The sequence below is a fragment of the Mastacembelus armatus genome, chromosome 9 (genome assembly GCF_900324485.2).
Source record: "Mastacembelus armatus chromosome 9, fMasArm1.2, whole genome shotgun sequence".
In the NCBI taxonomy this organism is placed as follows: domain Eukaryota; kingdom Metazoa; phylum Chordata; class Actinopteri; order Synbranchiformes; family Mastacembelidae; genus Mastacembelus; species Mastacembelus armatus.
The window spans coordinates 95,215-117,153 of NC_046641.1; the positions used below are offsets into that span (position 1 = coordinate 95,215).

Sequence of the window (21,939 nt, forward strand, 5' to 3'; positions counted from 1 at the left end):
CATCAAAATGGTTTCTCTTGCTGAAATAACTGTGCTATCTGGAGAGTATTATTAAATAAGATTTAGTGTTTTTCTGTGATAGGGAGATTAAAATAATTAGAACAATTTGCACAAAGGCCACAGAAAATTTTACCTTAAAGGTGCAATGTGTAAAATGTAAAAGATTTAGGAGCATCTAGTGGTGAGATTGCAGAATGCCCCCAATCTCAATCACCCCCCTCATCTCCCAACCACACATGCACGTGCGCGCACACACACGCACACCTTCCAATTTCAAGGTGTGAGGGTGGGTACAGTTACCATCACTTAAAAAAAAAAAATAGAGTGATTCCCTTTTTAAAGCTAGTGTAATTTGTCTGTTCTAGGTTAATGTAGAAACGTGGCAGTGTAAAATGGCTGCCTGAAAGGAGACTCACTCTCTATGCAGATTTAAAAGGCTCTTTCTAAGAGAATATACAATAGTTGGTATTGACTACATATTTATGAACACTATATGCCATTTCTTATAATAGATCACTCTAAATTTTGTAATGACCTGGCAGTCAGTGTTGACAGCCAGGTGCATTATGGGTGTCTGCTTAAGTTTAGTTGTTGGTTAGGAAATTGTTTTATGCTACATTAGGTTCACAATCACAGTGTTAGTTTGTTAGGTTCGAGTTATTTTGGAGGGGTTCGTTTCTGTTTATGCCCGGGTTAATAAAGGTGCGGCCGTCATGATGACTATGAGGGGCGGGTGGAAAAAGGACTTCGTGACAGCGCCTGCTTGTAGGCGGTGTGTGTTTTGTTCTTCTTCTGTATGTGTATTAAATAAGCTAAATAGAAGACAACACTGCTTCCAGCCAGATTGTTCTGACATCTGCTCCAGCTCATAGAGACACTCGAGGTCGTGCAGTGTATGGGACACAAGTGTTCTCACTGTCGGTGTCCAACATAGTTACGGCGTATAGATGCTAGCCCCACGCTAGCCGCTTTTAGCTTAGGGCCAGTAAGCTTAGCTTAGCTCCAGTACACCCGCCATTACGTTGGTGTCAGAAGTGGGATCCGGAGGCTGTTTAGAAGACACCATTATGGAGCCAAGTATAGGCGAATTAAAGCGCGCCGTCCGAGAGAACAGCATCTTGCTGGGGCACCTGACGATCGAGATGATGTAGAGGGACAGAACTCCACGCCAGCCCTTTGGCGACAGTGAGAACACTTGTGTCCCAACCCCCTTACTACGAACGTCCGGTGTCCTGTCGGAACACACTACCTACCGAGGTATGCTACTTTGCGAGCAGCCTCAAGTCACCAGCCAGGTGGGCCTCCCGCCCGATCGCCAGCAATATAGTGGTACGACGCCTCTGGAGCCTTACCTAGCACAGGTCGAGCGGGCTGCCCTCCACAACGGATGGAGCCGGGGCCAGTAAGTTTAGTTTAGCTTAGCTCCAGTACCCCCACCGTTACAATATTACATATTAAACCTTTAGGTAACTGATTAATAACTGGACACCTAATGACATACATGTATTGTAGATTGTATGTTTGTGACAAAGGGAGAGGGCCAGAGACAGTCAATGACAAGAGAGCATGACCTTGATCTTTGACCTTGACCTTGACCATGACCAATGACCTTATCTCCCCTGAAAAGACAGTTTCTCTTCATTTCAAAACTTGTCCAAGATCTCTTATGAATCCCTACCTTCTTATATGCCTTTCAAGGCAAACAACAGAAATTTGTGGCTCAAGAACTATTTTCTATGATATTTAAAAGAGAGAAAAAAACTCACATTTAGTTGTATGCACATTAATAAATCAACAACTGATTAATTTGATCACATAAGGAACCAGTTTTCTGTGCAAAGTGGCCATGATATAAGAGAGATAATACCCAACAATCATCCACATAGCAGTGGGTAATAATAGATCCCTTTAGCTGAACCTAATTCAGTTTACCCACAGTACATTTTGTTGACTGACAACTGAAGTGACCTAGGTGACCAGGGTGCTTGTACTTACTGGTGATTCCCTCTGACATGATGTCTGTCATCTTACAGCAGGAGGAAACCATTCTTATGCTCAGCTTGTCCACCACCAGCACCTGCAACACAGAGACATTTTATTCATGTTCAGTATCAGGATTCTGGGTAATATTACCAAAGTTGGCCAGGGCCATTGAATAGGACCATTACCTTCCATTTTCCTTTTTCTCTTGCCTTCCTAATGACATTGTTCATTATCTCTGTGAAGAAAAAAATATATAGTTACAGTTCAGTCAAAGCCAACATAAAACCAACTTCTACAACAAAATCATGGTCTGTAGTGTTAGATCTGTAATCACTTTGGATTTACCATAAAAAAGCATGCTGTCGATGTATGACAATTAAAATATAAAAATTCTAATTTCATATTAAGTTTGATTGTAGTGAACTTAGCTAAAGCTAATTGGTGTAAAAGCATATTACTGTATGCATAGAGGGAATCTGTGTAAACACTTCTGCCAGTGTGTGGAGATAACCACTCTTCCAACCAGTTCTATTCCTGTTTTCTTGTTTCCTCACAAAACCTGGACAAATAAAACTGCCTTCATGAATCTATATATGATGTCCACAGTATTATTAACTGCCAGCAGCACCAGAGGTCTGAAGGGGTGCTGGGAAGGGAATATAATAACAGATGAAAATTGTGGATTCAAAAGCACCATCCATGTTTAATAGCATTCCCATATAGCAAGTTACTTTCATTCTCTGTAGGCTAAGGCACACACTCAGACCTCTTCTAAAGCTTTATCAGTTAAGAAAGTAGCAATATATGTGTTAGTGTGTGAGCTGCCATTTCAATTTTTTGTGTGTTTTTCCACACAGGTGGCACCTTCTAGTAAATGAAACGTCCAATAGTCAATTACATCAAGCACATACAGTATGGTCATTTGTACAATTTCAGATATATTCAGACTTTATCACAGAACTTTCTTAGCTTAAACAAGAGCAAAACAGAATGTATTCTCTTTGGCACCCCCATCCTTCCCAGTTTTGCAGCTTCTGGTTTTGACTCTGACACCTCACTTTAATTAGACAGTCAAAAACCTAGGGATGACCTTAGACAAAAACTTAAATTCACGATTTTATTAGCTCCCAATTAAATTATTGCAACACTCTTTACATTGGCATTAACTAAGCTGGCATCCATCACTTGCAACTCGTACAGAATACTGTGGCCCACTTGCTGACTAACACCAAAAAGCATGACCATATCTCCCTGGTCTTGTACTCCCTCCACTGGCTCCTTGTACAATTTCGAATTCAATTTAAGCTTTTGTTGTTTACTTTTAGTGCAATGAATGGCATGGCACCCTGGTTACTTATGTGAGATTTTAAGTCCTTACCGACCCAACAGAGCTTCTACTGGCCAACATCTGCTAGAGGTCCCTAAATCGAGGCACAAACAGTGGGGTGATTGTTATGGCAGGTCCCAAACTCTGGAACACTCTTCCCATTGAATTACGTTCCATCTCTGACCTGCCCCTGTTTAAAGCTAAACTTAAGCCGTGCTTATTCAGACTGGCTTTTGGTTCATAGCATCACCCTGCCATTTTAGTGTTTTTGATGTATTTTATATTATTTTTTATTGTTGATTGTTTTTTTTATTCTTCTTTTTTTAGCTGTTTTTAATGTTGTAAAGCACTTTGGTCAACCTGGGTTGTTGTAAGGTGCTATATAAATACAGATTGATTGATTGATTGATTGATTGATTGATTTATGCAAATCTACAAACCACATTTCAGTGGACATAAGTACTTTGATCGTTTTTGTCTTACTGTTTACAGTAATGGTATAGTTGTGCCTTTGTAACTCCAATCAAACCTGGTGGAGATGTGAGTGAACACTCAAAAAGCCAGTCAGTGAACTTCTTAAAATAATGTGACAACAATATTCAAATTATAGCAATACTGATTCTCTGAGTATTCCTGAAAGATGTATTTTTGAGATATGTATAAACTGGTAAAGTACTGTACATCCTACTATCATCCCACTGCAAAAGTTGAAGAAGACACCTCACTACTGGGGTGTCAATGTGACTGCCTTCAACCCTCCTGTTGTCTTCACATTGTGTATACACCCCTTGACCTCTGGGTCAAACATGACCAACCCTCACAAAAGATCTAAAATGAAGCAATTTCATTTCATTTTAAATATCTTAATTTTGTATTAAGAAACAACTTGTTATTCATCAGAAAGACTGGATTCATTCAGTGGACACCACTTGTATTTATGTCATATATACGTTTTATTTACCAATGAAGATTTTTATTATTATTGTTATACTGCAAAGGTGGCAAACAATATATTTATATCAAGAAAGAGTAACTGTGTAGCCCCAAAAAGCAGAGCAGTCATCCTCCTGTAGCTGTATGTTGCAGTCTCCTTGTCCAGGTTGTCCACACCTCCTTTTTGCAGTTGTAATTCAGGATGATGGCTGGCTTCCTGTCCCCATGGTCAGTGATGTCAGCTGCTTTACACAGTGTGCTCAGGAGGACCACATTCTTGTTTTTCTTTGGGATGTAAGAAACTAGGGGGTTAGTGGGGTGAAGGCAAACGTTGATGAGAGGGTCTCTCTCCACTTCAACCCAAACAGCACAGTTGGGAGCTCAGACTTGTTCTTTCGGACTGTGCCAAGCATGGTGAATATCAATTACATTACAGTCATGAAATGACAATTTAGCACTGAATGGAACCAGTTGCTCATCGACTGTTACTTCAGGTTGTAGAGGTATGACAGACGCTCCACCCACTTGTCCCAGACCTCTCTTATTGCAGCTAGCTTGTATGTCACACATCTCGCAGGTCTTGACTCACGGTTATCAATCCGTACCATTCTTGAGAAAGCGTGAAAAATTTTCAGTGGCATTGTGGCTCGAAAGATTGCCCTTCCACTCTCTACATCCCAGAGACTAGATGCAGCCTTATCTTGTGACCTGTAAACTCCTGCTAATATTAGCAACCTTTCCGGGTCAGTCTCAACCATGCTTTTCCAGCTGTCTCCATGTTTTTTCAAGCCCTCCAAATGAGTCATTTCCAGGATGAGGTTTTGATTGCTGGTGCCATCCTGCCCTAGTTGTCATATGGTGATGAGGACCATGTGCCATTTGCCAAATGTTTCTCGTACATCTTGAGGAGTTTCTTCATCATCATGCTACAAGTTGAGAAAGCAACATTTATAGAGTTTTCTCTATGTGTCAAACACACTGTGTACTTTTTGACCCAAAGACAACACAGTTTTGTGACAAATTCTTTTCCACAGAGGAAAATTTATACACATGCAGTATGACTGGACATCTGGGAAACAGAGGACCAGAGATCATCCCTCATGAGAGCAGCAAAATAATACCATGTCAGTGTACTATAACATAATCAAAAATATGGGGTTAAATTTATTACAGGCAGAATGACAGAAAATAAACAAAAGAGTTATTGAGGTGTGAATCAAACCATGGATTGCGAGAAGAAATCCAGCATTTTACAACTTTCTGTCACTTGTGTTGATGAGCAACATCTCATTTTTCCTCACTTGAGGGTTAAGCGCCTGTCCAGTCAGTCAGACTGAACACTAAAGGCTTCATGCAATCACTGCCTCTAATCTGTTCCCAATCCTCTTACTCCATCCACCCCACTGCTATTTCTGGTGTGTTTCTGTGTCAGCAGCCATGACATCACAGGGAAGAAGCATCACTCGTTCACATACACAGAGATAAACACACAGAAAACCTCATCCTCCAAAATAAGTCCTGTGTCCATAGAACCAGGGTGACATTTCATTTCAGGAGCTGCTCCTAAGGTGTCTTAAGCACATTAACATGACATTATCAAGCAGGATGAACAACAGCAGGTTGCTGCTGCATTGGCCAAAAGAACCCTCTAAAAGCCCTCTTATAGTTTTGTATTTTACAACAGCAACTAGTTTTAACTAGTAAGGGGCAGCTTCTCATCTCTCGCAAACACTGTTTCAACTCTACAACATTCTGCAGGAAAAACAGCCATGAATGAAGAGGAGATCCAGAGATACTGTACTGTTTCCTAAGACAATAAAAATAACACTCTAACTGTAACCTCTCTAACCATGCCAGCTGTCTATAGAATCTAGACAACTTTCTTTTAAAATGCATAAACATATACACATGGAAACCATTTCTTCTAGAATGTATTATTTAATAAAACCTACTGTCATAAAAATATGGAGGCTCCAGGAAAATACAAAGAACAGATGGGAACAGCTGCATGATGAAAATACGAGCACTCACTCAAAATCATCTATTTTAGTATGAACAATACATCACAACTATACAAAAAATCCTGTTTAACCAACCATCTGACATCTGCTCTCTGTATGCTCTGTTCATTTTTACTGAAGATGCAGTAATGGCATTGTCTGTTTATGCGAATTGTTCAATGTGGTTCAGTCTTTTTTGCAGAGAACCTTTGCAGATATGTTCAGTAACCTTTTTTCTTTATGTTGATATATCCTGGTGGCATTACATTTCTTGAAAAACATGTTTGCATATTGAATATAAACATTATTTCCATCACATAGGGTGCTTTTATCACATAGGGTTCTGATAATCAGACTACAGTGGCATTTTATTTCAAATATCAGTAATTCTGTAGCACTTCAGAAGTCTGTACTAAGGGTAATATTGTGGCCACAGTGGCCACCGGGGCGTACATAGTAAAACAATAAAACACTCACAAAACCATCTATATTACAAAAGTCTGTCTTTGAGTGTTAATATTCAGACTTGATCAGGTTTCAGCTTGACAAAAATGGTGTAAGATCCTAAAGGATCGAGAAGATGCTGTATTTTGTTGTACTGAGAGGCAGGCTATTATTCCTGTTTTGCTTGTGGTGGTTCAAAAGACTGATCTAAACAATCCTCCTTCTGCTGCCATATGTCTCTGTCAGGGTACATTCTAGTACTCTTATATCGTAGTTCTACCAGCATCACATCACATTCTTCCTGGTTCAATATCATTAAATATGGTCAATTTCTCTTAAGTATGCCCTGTGACCTTAAGAACACACTCTTTCATCAAAGGCATGTTAGTGACTGGAGGCTGCTGGATGATCCTCCACTGCAGGCTGCACTGAAACCTGACTACAGCTTTCTGGAACATGCATGACTGTATGATTGTGATTGTCATACTGTCATATTGCTGTCAACAATTCTTACATTACTGACATTACATTACATTGCATTATTGTGTGTTTTGTGTTCCAGGTATTTTACTAAGCTACATGGAGGCACATTGGCATGCTGATCTCAATCTGTGGGAAAAAATATTTGCAATTTTAAGCAGCACAGCTGGGGATAGTCAGTCTGTTTTCTTAACAGTCCTGAACTCGCAATAGCCATTTCTTTATGAACGTATATACTTTCTCAAAGTCAGTGTTATACTGTTTGTTGACTGTAATTATTCTCAAAAACCATCTGTCACTAACTGGACAGATATAAGATTATAATACTAAACACTAAGGATATGAGAAATCAGAAACTCAAATGTCTTTCTAGGCAACCAAAAACCTAGAATAATCAGAATTCTGGATTCCTATACAGGTTAAGCCCAGGTTGTGCATATTCACAGTACTATATTGAGTGAGGATTTTAAACTACACTCAACTCAATGTTTCAATTTATTTTAATTTCACTAGCAGAATGAATACTAGTTATCAGGTAGAAACAAACACAACTGCAAATAAATATTAATGGTGCTTTGTGTTTCCTAGATGTGTTTTCTGTCCATACTGTACATCAAAATGAGAATTTCAAGGGGATGACAATGTCAGTGGTGTGTTTACAGTCTGTTGTGCTGCCGTCGCATTACATTTGTAGCCTTTTAAATAACTATTTGTGTTGTGCTCTTGTGTAGCATCCACTTGCATTAGTGTGAGAGTTGGTCAAAACCATCGGAGGTAATGTTGAGTTTAAAGAAGCAGAATGATCGCTCGCCACGGGGGGGTCCAAGAAGCAAAGTAACACACACTAACCAGCTCCAGCAAACATGCACAAATACACTACACAAATACACTACTACATCCCTTCCACAGACATGGAAAGGATACGGTAGAATATTGGAAGAGAAACAATCCAAAAACAGTCCATAATCTAAGGTTTCGATCCACTCAGCTAGCAGGCTCCGGTATATGAAGAAAATCCAGAAATCCATAACTAGCAGAAATTCAAGAAACCAAAAAATCAGTCCAAAAATTCTCAAACACAACACCAGAAGCACCGAATCCCCAGATGTCACATCATCAGTCTTCTCCTGCTGCAGCGTTGAGTCATGGCACCCTCTAGTCATTGTTGTGACACTACCATTGTAATTGCCAAATTAAAGGTGGATTAGCATATTTTTGGCCACATGGTAGCAGAAAAACAAGCTAAAGACATACCAGTGACATACCTTGGTGAAGGTGTTAGCAAATACTTGCCTATTTTTTTGTTACCAGAAGACAGGTCTTTCAGTATTTTCTTTCAAATAAAGTTATAAATATATGTTACAGGGCATTCATACAGTGACCCTGCTTCATTTGCCTTATTTTAAAATTGATCAGATAAAGCAGTTCTGTATTAGACAGCTATATAGTTGCCGATTCCCTCAGCAGCATCTGACAGTTTCTAGAAAAAGACTTAATGGCTAAATATGTAAGCTTCTGATTGCACTGACTTGTATTGATTCATAAAAAAGTATAGTCCCAGAAAGTAATTGTATTCTTAGCAGTTGCTGAGGTTTCAGCAGAAAGCCACCCTTCATTGATGTTTTGTTCATTTAATCCCGGAACAACTCCAGGTGCTAGAGCGGCAACAGGGAACTGCTGCCCCCTGCAGCTGCCAGAGGATCCATCTCTCCCCCAAGCTTTGTCTTTTTTGCATAGCCATTGCCAAAAGTTCTCCTGCTTCACTTCCTCCACCAGGTCTTTCAGGGCCTTCCACAGTTTGGGGCCTCTGACCCCGAGCGTTTTAGGGAATCGCTAGATGGGGGTTCCATTGAAGCCTCAACCATCACTGGACAGGTATAAGCTCTGCATACTTCTCTTCCTCTCAAATGTGGCCTCCATCCTGTCTTCTGATGACAGTTAGTTCAGCCAAGTTGACCGTATTATGTGTGATGGTGGAGAAGATACAATATCAGGTCGAAGGGATGTTATGACAGTCTGCTGTGGGAAATTCAGTTGGCGACCAAGATCAGCTCTCAGGTCTCACTCGCCTCCAGGTGACAACAGGGACCTCCGCTGCACTATGCTGTTTAGTGCAGCCTGACAAATTCGATAGGCTGGTATGATGTTGCTTGGCTGGCCCTGTTCACTTCAAGCCTGCGTGCTTCAATGACCTCTGCTAGCGTCCGCAGGACGCAGTCTTGGCACCACCCGTACTGGCCCTGGGTCAGAGCAGGCCAGAGAGAATGTGCTGTAGGCTGGGACTCTGGTGGTCACAAAGTTGGCAAGTCTCTTCTGTGCCGTACCAGAAGCAAAGGTTCTGGAGGCTTGGAAGGATATCATGCATGGCCCTGATCAGGAAACTTAACCTTACTTGGGGCAGCTACCACTGATCAGGTTCTGTCGATGACAGCCTCCCAGGATGTCCGTTTCCCTTCCTTGCATAGGCTCATAGCTTTGATCTAATAGCCCTCCTCTTCCTCTTTCATGACTTCCAAGACAATCAGCTTTTCCCTCTCTGTCTTTGTGGCTTTGGACCACATCTTGGCTGTGGTTCCCCATCTGAAGCCCGCCCTGCCATGCTGTACTCATCACATGAATGCCTGGTGTTTCAGGCAGATTATGGCCTAGTTTAGTGCCTGTGCTGCAACCCATTTTCTTCCAGTAGGAACGTGGACCTTTTGTAACATGGGCATTTTGTACTACTGGGTCAGGAGAGTGTTTCAGCTCAAGCAGCAGCCTCACTTTCTCCAGTTTGTAGCCCAAGCTGATGGTTTTCATCGGCAGCCTCAGGGTGTGGGGAAAGCCAAGCCACTTCTGGATGTAGTTATTTGCCTTTGCGTCCGTCTTCAGAACTGTTGATGAGGTGACGTCACATAATTTGATGGGCCACAACAGGTGATGGAAAGGGGTGAACAGATAACACCAGACCTTGAATTTGCCAGCTTTTGTCAATCTTTTTTGTTGTGTGATTACAGAGACAGCCATGTAGCTGTCTGATAGGTCAGCAGTGTAGAGCCTTCCTAGGCTTTTCACTGCTTGGTCTAACAAGCGTGGAATCTCTTTGCCATTCACTGAGATGGAAATGTTGTCCCTCCTGGCTCCTTTTCAGATTGAGAGACTGCGTGACTTGGATGATTTTATCTTCATCCTGATCCATGTAAGCAGTTCTTCGAGCCTTTTCAGAAGCCTGTTGGTGCATGCCGCCATCTAAAGGAGTGTGATGACATCATCCAAGCTGCTGTATAGGAGTATGAGAGAGCATCCCATAGCTATTCCTTTCTCCACATGGTGCCACCCAGTTATGAATGAAGTTGAGTAGCAGACTTGGAGGTTGTTGAAGTAGTTGGATATGAGGCTCTGGATACATGGTGGACAAACCTGATGAGCTGGTGGGGGACAGACCGATAAGTATTTGCAAGATCTAGCCGCACAACATGGAGGTCTGAGTTGTTGTGCTTGGCTGTCTGAATCTATTCCCAGACCATCATGGAGTCCTCCATGCAGCCTGGGAATCCTGGGACACCTGCCTTCTGGCAACTGGTATCAATGTATTTGTTCACTAGAAGACAGATAGTCATGCGCATTACCAGAGAAAAAGATCTTTCCTTCCACATTCAGACTAGCAACTCCTTTGTTGTGGGTGTCTCTCTTTCAGGATGAGTATGGTGACTGCCCTGCACCATGTATGTTGGTGGAATGGATTTGGTTTTTCGAGCAACACACATCAGCTTCCACAAGAGCTTCAGGACCGTGGGGCAGTTCTTGTAAGGAACGCCGTTTGACCTGGTTGACTTCAGACCAGGTCGGGGGGGGGGGGGGGGGGGGGTGTATCTAACTGTGAGGATGGCTCTGGTGGCTGAGGGATGTACCCTGGTGGGCTGAGAGGTCTTTATCAGAGGGTGTCGCTGGTCTGGGTTTTGATATGGTTTTCCAGCTCCTGCTCGGTGGTGTGCAGTGTCCCATTCTTCTTCTCTTCCAATAAACTGTGGGCACACTTGAACGAGTCCCAGAGGAAGCTCGACCTTGCTTTCTCCTTTCGGCTTCTGCAGTTCCTAATCTTTTCTGCTCTCCTCAAGCGTGTGAGCCTAACTCTGATCTGGTTCCACAGGTTCTTCAAGCCCTCCTTTTTGCAATCCTTGGCTTTTCTCCACGATTTGCGAAGGAAATGTAAGTTAAAGTTAAAATGTAGCTCCCAAATTTACACTACAGTATAGTCAGTGGCCATATACGGTGTCCAGAACTATTAATATTACTATTTTACTACTTACTTTATTAACATTTATGAAATTATTTATTAATGCTATAAAATTTATAAACCATGACAAAGTTTTAACAACATTGCCACTGGCAAGTTATAAAAAATGTTGCTTTGAATATTCCTTGCCTAATAGCTGGACCAAAATCAACTCATTAAACTACTCATTCTTTATTTATTAATTACCAATATTAATATTGAAATTATTTACAAATAGAAGGTATATGCTTCAGCAAATGGAATTTTTCATAACCACAATGTATTCTTATTGGCATCTTTTCTATATCTATATAGTCCAATTATTCATCATTATTATAGTCATTTTTAACCATTAGTAAAAACATCACTTATTTATTAACTCTTTATGAAGTAGTTCCTTACTAGCAAAGCTCACTAATAAACACTGGGACTATGAAAGTGATTTGCAAAACTATAATGTAGTTGTATTTACTCATTATTCTTCGAACAATTAAAAGTTCTATTAAAAAAGCATGTATATACTATAAACAACTGTGTTTTACAAAATGTCAGTCATGTTGTCACAGCAGCATCCACATGGGCATCCACAGGAGGAGTTACACTTGTTTACAAATTCAGCTATTAAACTAGTGTCCGTTGAAAGCTATGGTGTGTTATACGGCATTTATTAATGTATCGTATTGCTTCTAAATGTTGTATAGGACTTTAAAAAACGCCAGTAAAGCTGGCTGGCCTTTTTTTCCATGTGGATATCAGTAACGTTTGAGTGAGATCAAATGGTTGCGTTAAAAACGCGTGCGTTAAAATGATGTCCAGATAAATTTAAACAAATAATGTTGAAACAAACACTCGTGTAGTTGCTCCTGCCACTTTCCGAGTCGGATCCTTCTTCCAGCACCTCTTCTTTGAAGATGATGTCAAAGCACTTAATCCGCACGGGCAAAGATAAGCTAGACAGGATTTGCACCGAACCATCCGCGCACTTAGAGTTTAGAAAAAAAGCCAATAACGCCTCAATGAGCATAAAAACTTCGAGCGTCTAAACACTGTCGGGAAACATCATAATTTATCTCACTGACAATAAAGAGTGGAGAAACAACAGTGTGACTGGGTTGTGTCTGTGCTTCCTTTGCGCACCGAACTTCCCAGAATGTCACTCAGAATGGACTACTTATATCACCTTAAATTATCAGTACATCATTCAAAGAGCGCTCATGTCCCATACTAAAAGTTTTGTAATGTTGATAGTCCTTCATGTCCATACACAACTATGAGTGGCTTTGCAATAATAATGATAAAATCAGCTGAAATGACAACCCAAGTGGCTTTGCAATAATAATGATAAAATCAGCTGAAATGACAGCCTAAGTCGATATATTATCATCACAAAAGTAAAAAAAAAAAGTGTAAATAAAAGAAACTCTTCTTACTCTCGCCAACAATGGCTTTTAGTCCAAGTGGTGCCATGATGAGCGCCGTGCTGCAGGTCCACCTCTCCACACAAAACTGAGCGGTGCCACAGCTACTGTCACGCTCATAAGAGTAAGCAGCATGCTTCCACCTCAGTTTAATCTAAAATAAAAGCCTTGCTTCCGAGGAAGCATCTTTCAACTTTGATTATACTCTGCAGCTTCATGCTGTCTATATAACATGAAACATGCTATATAGAAAATGTAGTGAAACCATGGAATTAACTGGGTTTCAGCATTAATTTGCCATATAATGTGATCTGGTCATCTAGGTCAAAACGCAGAAAATAACAATGTGCTTAAGCTGATAACACAAATAATTCTCATGTTTACTGAACACACCAATTAAACATCCGCAGCTTTAATTCTGCTGATACAGTCCAGTATGTAAATTTACAAGCTTTTATTTTGAAGCCAGCATGAAAAACTGAAAACTAAAAATGCCGTTTAAGCACAACGTCAAATGCCATTAAGACATATAAAAAATGAAAGAAATAGATAGATACATAATTAAAATATTAAATGAAAAAGATGACTTCCTGCTGTCAGCTTCAACAGCAGGTTATAATACAGGAGCGCCCTTGAGACAATTCTAGAAACAAATGGCTATTAGGTTTGATGTCCATGAGAGGGCGGCAAAGAATTAGTAAATTGAGTATCAGCCCTTTAAGCGAGAGGAGGAGAAAAAGTAGAGCACTCCCAGAGTTTACGAGGAAAAATATTATCGCAGATTTGTATCCACACAAAAACATGTGAAAATACGAAAACTAGCAAAGAAAAAAGAATCGCCTACACACTTGCTCTAAGCGGTTAATGCATTTTATTGAGACAGACAACGTTTCGATCCAGCTTGGAGCTGCGTCAGGTCAAACTTACTTCAGTTCATGCCACTCCCATATACAGTAAAGAGGCCCTACTTCCTGTTGGTTGACAAATCCACAAATAACAGGTGTGCATTACAGTGTACAAGTCAAAGCAAAGCAAAGCAAATTCCTTTTACAAAACATATAAATGTTCATGGCCATTTCCTGCCATTAAAATCGTTAATAAAAATATGTTTTATAATGATTTAGTTCTATATAATTTTTAACGAAGCCATGAATATATTTTTATAGTTTCAAAGGTTAATATTACTTCCATGTTTGGCTGTTTGGCTGTTTGTGAGATATATCACATTTTTTGTAGAACAGGTTATAGTTCCCTTAATCTTCATTATTCTGCCTGACATTGGATGTATGTAAGTTGTACATTTATAAGTAAAATTACATTGTGTACAAAACCGTAACCAGTAGATGCCATGAGGAGGGTCTACAAAACTGCTGTTTTTTGGTGGGACTAGATCTGACCGTACCAACATTTGTCTGAGGTTAGGAGGGCATGTATACACTATTTTTGGGTACTCATCAAAAACATTTTTTAAGAATGGGTCTGTATTGACAATATGCCAGTGTTTTTTTAATATATTGTGAATATCTTTTCCTTGGGTTCCTGCTTGCTATTTTAAATAACATCTTGGCCCATTTCCTATCCTTTTGACTTTTAATACGAAAAACCAGCCTCTAACATTTTAATCCTTGTTAAAAGGTGGCAGAAGGACATTGTGAGATTTCTGTTGGAGGAAGGTGACTAATGACTTCGGAGTAGTCCAGAAATATATCAACAATCATATCATAGAAATAATGTTCTGACACATAGTCTTGTGAGCGGTCATACGGACTGTGCCAGTTCACTAGTTTGAAGTAAAATTCAGCATTTGAATTTGTAGTATCCAAGCACATGGGAGCCTAAGCTCAAAAATGAGCCAAGAAAGTGAGGACTAAACAGACAGAATCCTTTTATTGAATCACCTGCATTTATGGACCAGCAAACTGACCATGGGCTCACTTATTTTGGGGCCCACATACTTCTGCAGCCAGCTGGACAGTGACAAGGTGTCACAAGCGACGTCTGATCTATTCCAGTCTCCAGGAATGGAGTCTCCCTCCAGGAATGCAGCTTTATAGTCCAAACCACAGCAAGTGACAGTTTCTGTGGGCACAGCTTGTTTCAAAAATGTGATTTCACCGTTTACAAAACACTGCCAGAGGTAGCAAAAGTACTCACATTCTATACTTAAGTAGAAGTACAGATACTTGTGTGAAAAAAAAGACTGGTAAAAGTAGAAGTACTGACTCAACTCCTTTACTCAAGTAAAAGTAAAAAAGTACAAGTTCTGAAATGTACTTAGGTAAAAAAGTAAACATGTTTTTGGCCATCAATGATACACAATACATCTTTTGATAACTTCACAAAACTAAAAAAGTTCGACATAAAAAAAGGAAATTCCTCTTTTTAACAACCTGCACAGCGCTAGGCCAGGCAACGAAACACAACACATTCACCATGAATCATTTTGGAGCCGACAACATCGAACAGGTCTTTTAAATACGACCAAGGATGGGGAATGTCTTTCCCACCTCTGCACTCAACAGACATGACTGACTGAGGCAGGAGTCACCATTATGTGCTATAAAGCATTGTCTGTTTTTTGTTTATTGTTCTCTCCCACACATTGTTATGTAATTTGTGTTTTAGAAGTCTTATTAAAAAGTCGCACAAAGCAACAAAAAAGCCGAGTGTCGCTATCATTTCTGGAGTCCTGGTGCTCATTTTACTTGCTTGGTAATCCAGATTTGATTATCAGGAAAATGTAAGGCTAAATTCTGCTAGAAATGTCCTATATTCCTGTTTGTAGCATAAGAATATGATGTCCAGAAATTGTAATTGCTGAATCCAGATGGCTAGGAACAGGACAGTAACTGCGAATGAACAGTTAATCCAAATAAATGTAACTATTCAAAGTGTTCGTTGGCCTATTTTACGTGTCTACCGTTTCCCCGGACAGCTTGAACGCACCGCCGCTTGGTGGGAGTTCCTCTCCTACTCTGAACGAGGGTGTGTCTCTCCGAGAAATAGCCCACAGTTTACTCTGGCAACTTTTTTTCTTTCCACCTACGGTGAGAGGTTTTCAGCGCTCGTCTTTTCTTCTAACTTAAATCACTTCATGTTATGTGTGAAAGGAAGTGAAAGTGCTACCATTGGATTCTACAATTCTCTGAAACGATTTTACCAAGTGTCCCTTAAAGATTACTTGTAGATTTAAAGTGGAGTCAATCTGGAAATTCTGAGTTTAAACCACAATGGGGGACGTCATTTCCAGTCACCTGGATGAAGCTAAACGCGAGATTATCACAGGTGAGGAGCTTTTGGTGGAGGATTGTTTGGTCTGTGACATTTTTGGCACATGTGCGTTTTGACGCAGCGGTCACGGACTGACCTGCCAACATAATTTAAGAGAAATGAGAATATGAGTGATTTTACCAGGACGTTAATGCGATTCCGTCCCATTTTACTGTTTCTCGGAGACCAAATGTGTGTTTTATAGGCTCCTTTAATCACGTGTGGTGTCTGTATTGGTCTGCTGTTAGAAGTGGACAAGAAGTTAACACATTTGTTCAGAGGTCCGATAGACCTCATCCTCACCTCTGCAGATAATTATGAAGAGACCTGAAAACAGTCTGAAAACCTTAATATGTTCACTTTATTTCTTTCAAATGTTAGAGTTTTTGTAAACGTTTATACTCATCTTGAAACAATTGTCTGTCCCACATTTTGGTCTTAAAGCTGCTTATTAAGATCTCAGATATCAGTAATTCATCTCTTCCAACGAAAATGTAATCTGCATTGTATTCCGTTTTAAAAGACTTTACATTTCTGTGTTACAAAATGTAAACTGCACTTACAACCCTTGTTTTCCAGAAAAAAGGCGTTGCCATGAGCGCTTTCTACATCTGTAGCTTTGTCTTCTCTTGTCAATTTCGTATCATTAGTATCATGAACATTAGCAGCATGAACCGGTTCTCTTTGGAAATTCAGTATATGATGTTTACAATGTGAAGTCTCTTTGGACTTTAGGTCTGCAACTAAAGATTATTCTTGTTGACAAATTATCGTCCTTTTAAGTTCCACGTATGATTGCTAGGGGTGTGTCATATCAGGAAATGGTGAAAACTGCCCATCACAACCTCCCAGAAGCCCAAGATGATGTGTGTTATCAAACTGTCTAAAAACCACAGTTATTTAGGTAATAACAGTAATACCCCCAGCAGATGGATGAATAGATTATGGAAAATAGTTGTCATTTAGTCTTCTGGTAGTCTGCACACACCAGCCCCACCCTTTTGCCTTTATCAGTTATAAACTTCACTGTTATGGCCATTTGAACTTTGCTCTGTTTTTAAATAGGCTAATAATAAAAAATATGTATGAAAATTGCTGACAAGGTCTAGATCCCCCATATTTTTATCCTGGCTGTAGAACCAATATTTTAGACATTTTAGTTGCCATGATAGATTGTGATATGATAAATAAATGTATTTACTGAGCAAACACATTGACTAGCAGCTTCTAAGCATTTTTACTCATTCGCACACCCATTTAAGATAAGAAAAAAACCCTGAAAAGATGAGCACCTGGCCTTGTTATTTGGCCTGTTGCAACATGTTCAGTTATAAGTCAAATAGGAGCTTAAGCAGAGGTGACTGTTGCAGATACAGGAGGCTGAATGCAGGAGAGAATATCAAATACTAATCCTGACTGGGTGAGTTGCTGTAGTCCAGCCTCTGATATGTCAGAGCATGTGAACCTCTTTGTACATCTGAGTCCTTATACCATTGATTACTATAGAACTCATTCAGAGCTGCTTGAATTAAACACAGACTGTGATCAGCTGGTCTTTCTGAAGTTTTAAAAGGAATCTGCTATGATTTGACAGTGATAGCGTCATGATACCTGTAGATATACAATTTAAAATGTCTGTGGAGATTTTCAGTCGTCCACATGGAGTTATCTAGAGGTTGAGATTTTTGGGAAACATCAGATACCAGTTCACTTCAAACCCACCAAACATACTGAGACAGAGACTGGTTCACCCTAAAGACCAGGCACCAAAACAAAAGAGGAGCAATGTAGTATATGCCGTACAGTGTAAGGAAGAAAGCTCAGAACTCTACATTGGAGAAACCAAACAACCACTTAACAGGAGGATGGCCCAGCACAGGAGGAGCAGCTCCTCAGGACTAGAGTCAGTTGTGCACCTCCATCTAAAGAAAACAGGACATTAATTTAAAGACAGTGATGCACATATTTTGGACAGAGAAAATACGTGGTTTGAGAGAGGGTCAGAGAAGCTATATATGTTCAAGTGAAAAAACTCTCCCTTAACAGGAGTGGAGGGCTCAGACATGATCTATCTTCAATCTACCAGGCTGCCCTTTCATCTGTTCCCAGGAAATTAAGGAACACATCAAATGTCTTCCAGGGAGGACACACTCTGCAGCCAGTTGGTGAATCAGATGGATCATGAGTCCACCATTAGATGCTAATGACCCTCGCCTTAGCTTACTTCTATTTTTTACCTAACGAGCCTATTCAGGCAGGGTGTGAAGTGAAACCAACTCAGGAGTGTGGGTCTAATGACTCTCACCTGATTTATACAGCTCATCTAATGAGGCTATTTGGCCTAGGAGTGGAGTGAAACCAACCTGAAAGATAAATTGGATGTTCCATACCAGCTTTCTCTTAGACTGAGGAAGCCACTCGGATGAGTGGTGAAACTTTTCGACCTAAAAATTAGAAGTCCAGTTGCTATGACTCAACCACTAGATACAAATTAAAATATCACAAAAATTTAATTCTTTGGTGATCATGCAATCAAAAGGGTTAACTTCGTTTGCCCTAGATTGTTTTGTTTTTTTTTTTAGGAAAATTTTCAAAATCATGTGGATACATAGGTATTTGAACCCATTTAAACTGATGACCCATTAACCTGCCAAGAGCCTGCACACCCCCTGACCCTCTGTGTTACACTGACTTGCCTGCTTCGATTTATGCATTCCAGCTTAGAAAACATGCAGCTGATTACCTCTCAGGAATGAACTGAGAGAAAACACTGTTACAAGTCAAGCCCCATCTTTTTTTTTCCTATACTGTGACTAATTCTCACACACAAACTCATGCATCAGATGTGGAATGTGAAGAATGCAAGAAAAAGCGTATGTGTCTGTGTAACTGGATGGAAAGCTCCTCCAGGCCTTGAACTGCACAAACAGTGCCACACAGTCTCTCCTGCCAAGACAAGCCCAGTGTCTGGCTGGCTTCAAGGGAAGTGCCTGGATTTATCATTAAAGCCCTTATTTAACACACACACTCACACACAAATAAATACTTCAACTTGTATTGTTCATTCCTGACGCACAGAGAAGACTAAAAACTGATGTGTCAGAAACTGGAAAAAATTGAAAAATAACTTCTCATCAGAGTTGAGGTAACCATGTTAATAGATGGATACATCACTCAATGCCATTGTATTCAGGTGATTATTTTTGACCACCTGGTAAATGGACCACACCTATCTGTTTTCATTCTACTGTTAAAGCTTTCTCTTGATTGCTAATAAGAACGTATGAGTCCCAGAGCAGGAGTCATATTTCACCATCCAGCAGCATGTTCAACTTCCCTCTTAGTCTCCCAGATGAGATCAGATTTGGAGGGAGGTGTGGGGGTGGGTAGGGTGTGGAAAGAACCAATGTCACATGACAAACCTCTCATTTCCTCTTCCTCTGGCATGATTGCTTATGTGTGTCATGCTTTTGCATGTCCAGTACATACATCTGAGAATGTGTATGGAGCCCGAACAGTGACAGTCTTACAATGGTACTGAAAAATACTTCTAGGCACTGAAAACAAAATCAGAACTAAAAAATAAAATAAAACATTGACAGTGAAGCATTTGTACTGAAAAAAACTATGGCATAAAAAGAAATTGAGATAAAAATAATCTTCTCCAGTTTTTGATGATTTAAGCAGGGGTGTGTTTAGAGGGATGGCCAGGGGTGGCAACAGCCCCCCCCCCATCTCATTGGCCACTGAGTGGCCACCCCTGAAGCAGACACTGCTCTGATTTGTAGTTGGTCAAGTCCGTCAACCCATATGGGCATTTGTTGATCTAATGATTCAGCATCAGTTTGCCATTTCCATCTACTGCGGTTATGCTAAACTGAGTCCATGAGAACTGATCTCTGGTCAGCATAGTATTGACCAATGAGAGCTGTGGAGCGGTGCAAAGTTTGTGTTTTTTTTCTCTACAAGGAAATTGAGGGTTATTTGATACAACATGCCATGCTACAACAGTTGAGAGATTTCAGTCACAGACGAAGGATTGATTACACGGACCACATACATCCATCAATTGAGAGGTAACGTTATGTTTAGTTAAGTTGACTTTTCATCTGAATGTGGGAAAACTCTAACACACAGTTGTACAGCAGTTATATGTAAAGGGCAAACTACCCCATACCATTTCTTGCTTGCTAGTCTTGAGAGTGCAAATTCTTTTTTTTCTTAATTGAAGACTGATGATGTCTAAAAGCTTTTTGCATGTACCAGCATTGTTCCCAATATAAAACTCTATTTTTTTCCTGGGAAATCCATCTGAAAAAATGGGTTTGTTATATTCAGGGTCTAGACTTTGAGATAGCAAAAGCCCTGCCAATAAGCAGTGCAGCATGTGAGTACAGCTTCTCAGCTCTCAAACTCAAAGCCCATTTGTGCACAACTATGGTAGACAACAGGAGTTGAGGTTTGTTTGGTTATTTACATATTTCATAATTTAATTTGTGTTGTCATTCACTTTTGTTTGAATAAAAGTCAATTGAAACATTAGTTTGAAATACATCACTTTTCATGATTATATAGTACACTTCATGTTAAAAGCAGACTGATTTTGCTATCTTAGCTTGAGAAGAGATGAGGGCTTTATGCCACTATAAGAAAATGGCCCTGAGAAAATGTGTGGCCTATCCTGACATAATTTGTGATTATTAAAATAGAAACAATAAAATAATCACAGGTTCCCAGACTGATGGATGGCAGTCAAATAAAAAACTGAATAGAATGGTAGTTGCTTGTTAGTACTGTTCAGATTGTATTATCAGCTTTAGCTTTTGTGGTGGTGGTGAGCATTGGCACCATTTGTTTATTGCTAAAGATTTCAATGTGACACCTTGAACATCTGTATTAGACATTTTGATCACCTGCTATTTATTAAGGTTCACTGTGCCATGGCCACCCTACACTAGCTCTATGGCCCACCTTGGCCGCCCAAGTAAAAATGTCCTGGATATGCCACTGGAATTAAGTTTTTTTCAGTCAGTGTGCTAACACAAAATTGTGACATTTAGCACACAGTTAATGTTCAGGGTTTATACTTGTCGAACCTTCTGCTCATGCAGCTGCTGCTGTGGACTTGCCCCAACAGACCTATGCCAACACTATGACATTATTAACACTTTTGACATTAACTTAGTACCAGCCTTATTATGTGTGGGGGGAAAAAAAACAATATAGAGACAGACTTGCTGTTTGGGAGCTGCAGCTGAATTCATGCATCCACAATCATGTTAGGCAGTGAGATTCATTCCTTGCAAACCATGTAAATGTTTAAAGGAACCACACTGCTGTCTGTAAATACATTTTAGATGTCCATACAAATATGTATTTTAACTATTCAGAATGTTAAAAATGTCCACAGTAACATTCTTAGTGTATATGTGTTTTTGATTATGTATACAGTACAGTAAGTTTACTAATAGTTAGTGAAAAGAGAGGCATGAGCCATGCAGTTCATTCCCTAAATATGAACATTATATGCTGAACATGTAGTATGTAGTAAAGAAATCAACTGAAAATCAGAAGATTTTTTTTTTTTCCCCCAGTATTAATCCTTTTTAATGCCAATTTTTTACAAGTACAAATCCTTAAATGCCAATATTTTATTTTTCAGTTCTAATTTTGTTTTTATTGCCAAAGTTTAATTGTCACTGTTCTGGCTCCATACAAGTGGAGGCTTTTCATTCGCCTCTTATGATGCAGTTTAATGTTTAGGGAAGAGGTTTTTCATATTAACACTGGTTTCCTAAGGGAACATCTGATGCTTTGTTTTGATCAGAT

At 39.9% G+C, this 21,939-nt stretch overlaps 2 protein-coding genes across 3 annotated transcripts in view; one reads left to right on the forward strand and one right to left on the reverse strand.

The window, feature by feature from the left end:
• The window catches only part of LOC113138471 (syntaxin-binding protein 1-like), a 38,658-nt gene extending 21,779 nt beyond the window's left edge, over positions 1-16,879 (reverse strand). Inside the window, exons 1-3 of the mRNA XM_033325355.1 lie at positions 16,674-16,879; positions 2,169-2,218; positions 1,996-2,077 (exon numbers count right to left, since the gene is read on the reverse strand). Of these exons, the coding sequence (XP_033181246.1) occupies positions 1,996-2,077; positions 2,169-2,213 (127 nt within the window). The 5' untranslated portion in view covers positions 2,214-2,218; positions 16,674-16,879. The remainder of the gene's footprint in view (positions 1-1,995; positions 2,078-2,168; positions 2,219-16,673) is intronic.
• Positions 15,849-21,939, forward strand: part of niban2b (niban apoptosis regulator 2b) — a 52,754-nt gene continuing 46,663 nt past the window's right edge. For both annotated transcript variants that reach the window (XM_026320934.2, XM_026320935.2), the window contains exon 1: positions 15,849-16,125. In XM_026320934.2, coding sequence (XP_026176719.1) covers positions 16,071-16,125 — 55 coding nt within the window. In that variant the 5' untranslated portion in view covers positions 15,849-16,070. The remainder of the gene's footprint in view (positions 16,126-21,939) is intronic.